We start from the raw sequence: 6640 nt of genomic DNA on the forward strand, positions 1-6640 counted from the left end.
TAAACTGAAAAACCAACTCTTTCATCTCAACAATAAAACAAAACCAAAATCAATACAAGATCACACAAAACAAGCAGAAAACCTCATGTAACATAACAAATGACAACAAAACCGAATTCAAAACTCTCACGTTATTCATAAAAACCCCATCAAAAAAAAAAAAAAAAAAAAAAAACGGCTCAACAATACTTCTCAAATGCAAGAATCAAACAGATAAAACCCTATACGTATATATATGTTATGTATGTATATGTGTATATATAAAAAGGTGGCGAAAGGCAGAATCTACAGATGAACACACCACCAACCAATGTTTGTTTTCCCATTGAAGTTGAGAATTTTTCATGAAAAATGAATAAAGATTTTCATTCTGTTGTTAAAATCTCAGGTGCTGTTGGTGGAGAAGCCTTTAAAAGTGGTTGAAGAGCCTTCACAACAATGCTCATGTTTGGCCTAAACTCAGATTCATATTGCACACATAATGCAGCCACAGCTGCCAACTGCATCATCAAAATAAATAAAACCGTTGACTCAGTCACATTACATGATGTGTATGTATCCATACATACATACATACATACATACCTAAGTTCATATGAGAATGATATGTAATGTGTGAATGTAAGAACAATTTTGGAGCATCGGATTAAAAAAATCAATGATTCTGATTGATTCTTGAGTATTTAAAACTTTCCTAGATTAAAGGGATTTAATTATAGATAGAATTGATTAAGATTCTTATCAAAACCATGGATTCTTTATATTTGACGCTCTAGAATCATTCTTAGGCTGTGTTTGGCAGACTAGCTGAAAAGCTAGCTGATAGCTGCTAGCTTATAAGCTAGTCTAAGGCTATGTTTGGCGTGTTAGCTGAAAAGCTAGTGGTTAAATAAAAAAGCTAGCTTATAACTGAAAAGCTAACCGATAAAAAATGATTTTTGATAAAACTAGCTGAAATATATAAAATTACATAAAAGGACATTTAAGAGTATTTGTTTCTATAATTAATTAAGAAGTATATTTGGAAAATTAAAAAAAAAAAAAAAAAAACTCTCCTAAAAAGCTAGTCTAAGTAGCTTTTCAAAATGCTAGCTTATAAGCTACTTTTTGGCTTGCCAAACACAACATAAAAAAGCTCGAAAAATAAGTCAGCTTATCAGCTAGCTGTGACGCGCCAAACATAGCCTAAGGCAATGTTTGGCGCGCCACAGCTAGCTTATTTTTCGAGTTTTTTTTTAAGTTATCATTTTTTGCATACAAAAAATGTAGCTTATAAGTTAGCTTTTTTTAAAAAACTACTTAAACTAGCTTTTTATGAGCTTTTTTTTTTTAATTTTCCAAATATACCCCTTAATTAACTATAGAAACATATTCTTTTAAATGTCATCATTTTATATCTTTCAGCTAGTTTTACCAAACGTCATTTTTATCAGCTAGGTTTTTAGCTATTAGCTAGCTTTTTATTTTTCAACGAGCAGCTAGCTTTTCAGCTAGTATGCCAAACACAGCCTAAATAGATTTTTCAAAAGCTAATTTATCAGCTACTTTTGGCTTGTTAAACATGACAATTTAAAAACAACTCGAAAAGTAAACTTAGCTTATCAGCTAGTTGTGATGCACCAAACACAACCTTACATTCACAAAATATCTATGATTCTCAAATATATATATATATATATATATATATATATATATATATATATATATATATATATATATATATATATATATATATATATATATGAAGAGAGAGAGAGAGAGAGAGAGAGAGAGACCTTTGCAACTGCCTTTGGAGGATATTCTCCTTTGAGCTTTGGATCTACACATTGTTTAACCTTGTCTTCGCTTAGCCTTGGAGTAGCCTATTTAAGCAGAAAGTAATAAATGATCACATATATCACTAGTAGTGTAAGACATTGTTTGCCAACTTGAGGGGCAAAATAGGAATTAAACAAAAACCCACCCAAGTGACAAGGCTTTGTTGTCCACGTGGCATTGTGTGATCAACAGGCTTCCGGCCAGTTAAAAGCTCAAGAAGAACAACACCAAAGCTATACACATCACTCTTCTGTGTTAATTGCCCAGTCATCGCGTATCTACACAAGTATTTAATTTTAATTTTAAAACATTAAGTTGAAAAATAACTATTTACTAAAAGATAAAATATATATATATATATATATATATATATATATATATATATATATATATGCGTTGAGGAATATATCTCTTTGGGTTCTTTCAATTTACCAATAAGTGTTACAACATTAAGTTTTGGGATAAATAAAGAAAAACACAACATAGTTTCATGATTTTATTGATATAGCCACTATAACTGATTTTTGTAGTGATTAAATTTAAAGCATTTTACTTTTTAGACCGTTTGAAAAACTAATTTTCCCACTTATATGGTTTTTAAAAAGCTTAAAATACAGAAAAGCACAATGTAGTTTTAACATTTTATCAAATTAAGTATTTAACAACAAAACTGTTACCTTCTTAATGAATACTACAGGAATTGTTATGTAGCCGAATCGGAAAAAAAATAAAAATAAATAAATAGTTCAGTGGCTAAATCGATAAAAAAAATAATAGTTCGGTGTCTTCAAGTTGCCAACAAACTGATTTTACGAAATAAAAAGGAAATGAACTTTTTTTTTTGGTTTTACTTTCTATATAAGGAACAAAATGTTCTTTTACAATTTTACACTTTTGGCCCAAATTCTGAGTTGTTTTACAAATTCGCCCCAAAATTAGTTTTTCTTTACAAATCAACTGTTCAACAACATTTTTTTAATTTTTATATGCACATGTAAAAAAAGGTTGTACAAAAAGATATAATGTCATAAAAAGTTGTAACAAAAAATTTGAAATGTCATACAAAAAATGTTATAAATTTCTTTTCTATACCACAAAAAGTAAACCGTAAAGAAAAACTAATTTTCATGCGAATTTGTAAAAACAAAAGTTCCGACCAAAATCGCAACAAAATCCAAACCCTGGGCCAAAAATGTAAAATCATAAAACAACATGCCATACTAAGTTTGTTTCCATTTAATATCAGTAAAACCGGTTTCTTGCATACTTGAAGAAAAACTAAAAACACTTTCTTTCACACAAAAACAATGTTATAAACTTATAACTTATAACTTAACCCTATTTCAAAAATAACAAAAAGATAAATAAAGAAAAGTTAAAAGTGATTAATTAATTAATTAATTACTCTGGTGCATGATAGCCAAAGGTGCCCAAAACACGAGTAGAATGCAATCGAGCAGCCATGTCTGGTGATTGATTTGAAAGATTAAAGTCTGCAATTTTGGCTTTTAAATCTTCAAATAAAAGCACATTGCTTGATCTTATATCTCTATGGATTATACAAGGTTGAGCCTTTTCATGTAAATATTCAAGCCCTTTTGCTGCATCAACTGCAATCTTTACCCGTTGCATCCAATCAATCACTGGCCCTGGTTGTGCTCCTTGCACCCCTTTCCTACCTTCATGTCATAGTGTCATTTTCAACATTTATATATTTACGAAATTGCCACTATATGACTATATTTTTTATGAGTTATTGACTTAGATGATTAGAGAGGGGAAATGTTATAAAAAAAACCTTGGGTTTTGTAAGTTTAGGTCCGTTAATGCCTCAAATTTGCAACTTTCTTTTTTCAATTTTACGTTTTTTGGAAATTTATCCGGTGAAATTAAGAACTTTGATGAACTAGAAAACCAAACTTAAGGGGTTTTATGAAGTAGAAAAAGGGGTAAAATGGTAAAGAAAACATTTGTGTCAAACTTAAGGGCTTTAATAGACCAGAGGGTAAATTTGAAAAAGAAAGTTGGAAATATCAAGTTTTGATGAAGGAATCATTATATGTCATGCGTTTTTTTGTATATAGAAAAAATTATATAGAAAAAAGAAGGTTTTTTATGTTAAAATATGTTTTTTGTATATATATGATTTTATAAAGCAACAAAAACATAATCGAAACAAAATTTTGAAAAAAAAAAAGATGTAAAAAAACTAAATTTAGGAAGAACTCATAACCAAATTTTAAAATATGGGCCAAAAGTGTAAATTCGGAACCAAATTTGTAATGAAATTTAAAATCTGAGCTTTTGAAAGTGGGATGACTTGATGGGTAAAAGGGTCAAAATGAATACAATTACCGGTTTTTGAGACTTAATTATTTCTTGCATATATTATAGTCCTTTAATAAAAATGGAAGAATGAAATTGAATTCCTTCCACCCTCCTTAGGATTGTTGAAAACTTAAAATCCATGGATTTTGACAAAACTAACCAAAAAAACCACGGAATGGAATCTCAAATTCCAATTCCATGAACCAAAGTTGTTTACATACCATGTAAAATGTCATGTAAAGATCCCATGGTTGCAAATTCATAAGCCAAAACACGCACATTTCCTTCAACACAATAACCGAGCAACTCGATAAGATTCTCATGCTTCAACATTGAGAACATGGAAACCTTGAAATTAAAGAAAAAAACATAACAAGATTATTAAATAAATACTCAAAAAAAAACCATTTCGATGCAATAATTTCTAGTATCGTTGGCATACCTGAGACAAAAACTCGTTATTTGATTCAGCCTCAGTAGAAACATCAAGTTTTTTAACAGCAACAGTTTTTCCATTATTTAAAGTTGCAAAATAAACTCTTCCATATGAACCTTCACCAATTAATGCCTTTGATCCAAAATCATCGGTTTTTTCTTTAACTTCTTCTAATGAAAGTTCAGGAACTTCTATTGGTGGAGCTGTTTTTTGCACTTCAGGTTTTATAGGAGATTCTTTTGGACCCTTTTGATGCCCTATATTACATGGTATATATAAATAACATTATAAAAATCATACACAATCGATTCATATAAAAGTTGTCATTTACACTTCCAACAATTGTTTTTCTTTCTCATGGAAATACCAAATAAAAATCATGACAACTTATTACATACCTTCTGTGTAATCAGTGGGATTCTTTATGGGATCATTGTGATTTGATGAATAAGACTCTTCAACTTGACAAGTGCAACACAACCACCTCCGCATCCTATTTTTCTTCCTTAAATTTGAAATTCCACACACTTATGAATATGCTGACGTGGCCTATTTGCAGAAAAAGACGATTTTTTTAAAGAAATATCCACAAAGTTTCCATTTTTTGGGAAAGCGTAGTTACTTGAGTTGAAAAGAAACTTCACTAAAAACAGAAGCATGGGACATCAATGGTAGATGTTTATAACATTGAACATGTTATATATTAATGAGGAATTGTAGATATCTATCAAATAAGAAGTGTGATCTAACATTAAGCGAATCCACTAACACTAACAAAACGAAATTGGATTTCAAGTTTCTTCAGCAATGTGATATTGGAACCACAAGTCCACGAATCAGGTTAGAATACGTAAATCGGAAAATCAAAAGTGTTAAAAACAGACAAACATTCAACCAAGAAACCCCAAATGGGAGATCAATCTAAAGATTCGATCTTTATAGTAAAAATCAAAAAAGACGATCCTCTTTCGATCAAGATGGTGGAAGAATTGATCACAAAATCACAAGACACTATGCTGCCATCGACAGACCGATGTGGAGAATTCAAAAGATCACAAATTGCAAGATTACCTGTCGTTTCTGTGGGCTTGAACTGTGTCGTTGGCTTCCTCGATTTAGGGTTTTGTGTTGATTATGTTTTCCGGTGATTGAATATTAGGAAACACAGATAAGCAAGAAAGACGAAGAGAGAGAAAGAGAAAGAGAGAGAGTTTAAATTGGTCTCCCCTACAGTTCCCTATCTGTTCTCAGAGTAGTTCGATTCGTTAGCATTCTTTCTCTCTCCAAATGAAAAGGGAGAAACAGCCTAAAAGTGAAGAAAGAGAGCGAAAGGAGGGGTGGTGACTTTTTGGAGCATTTCTTTGTCGTCAAACAACACTTTTCTAACTTCGTTTCATTGTTACTCCATTTTTAGTGATTTTGCCATTTTACACTTTTGAAATACCGTGTGTTTTAATGCTATTGGATAACGATCTGAAATGGTAATTGATTTTTGTATTTGTACATATTTAATTTAATTAATCAATTATTTTCTATGATTGATTTATTAATGAATTTTTTAAAATCGTTCAAAGTTATTATTACGACCGTTGATAAAAGGTTTTACCGGTTGCTATGCGAACATCTTCATGGTTGGTCCAAAGGATTCATTTTAAATATTATCTTAGCCCTAACGTGTAATAAATTAAATTATATAAGTTAAAATTTTTCTAAAACGATGATAAACTTTAAAGCAATAAACATAGCAAAATCATAGTATTTTAATGAGTAATGTTATATCGTAATAGTTAACCGACAACCGATGAACTCTTCTAATATTCTTGATAGCAAATTGGTTGATAACTCTTCTAACGATTTGAAATGGTAATTGATTTTTGTATTTGTACACATTTAATTTAATTAATCAATTATTTTCTATGATTGATTTATTAATGAACTTTTTAAAATCCTTCAAAGTTATTATTATGACCGTTGATAAAAGGTTTTATCGGTTGCTATGCGAACATCTCCATGGTTGGTCCAAAGGATTCATTTTAAATATTATCTTAGGCCATAATG

The 6640-nt window shown here is 30.1% G+C and overlaps 1 protein-coding gene across 1 annotated transcript; it reads right to left on the reverse strand.

Annotated features, from left to right (window-relative positions):
* Positions 1–5954, reverse strand: LOC145031323 (protein CYTOSOLIC ABA RECEPTOR KINASE 7-like). Its single transcript, XM_078979856.1, has 8 exons — positions 5654–5954; positions 4981–5131; positions 4589–4839; positions 4368–4494; positions 3224–3497; positions 1964–2096; positions 1776–1862; positions 1–500 (listed from the first exon to the last, which is right to left on the reverse strand). The coding sequence occupies exons 2-8, from the start codon at positions 5072–5074 to the stop codon at positions 366–368; spliced, it is 1101 nt and encodes a 366-aa protein (XP_078835982.1). The 5' UTR covers positions 5075–5131; positions 5654–5954; the 3' UTR covers positions 1–365.
* Between the last annotated feature and the right edge of the window lie 686 nt (positions 5955–6640).

Source organism: Lactuca saligna, chromosome 2, assembly GCF_052625555.1.
Source record: "Lactuca saligna cultivar CGN05327 chromosome 2, ASM5262555v1, whole genome shotgun sequence".
NCBI classification, from domain to species: Eukaryota; Viridiplantae; Streptophyta; class Magnoliopsida; order Asterales; family Asteraceae; genus Lactuca; species Lactuca saligna.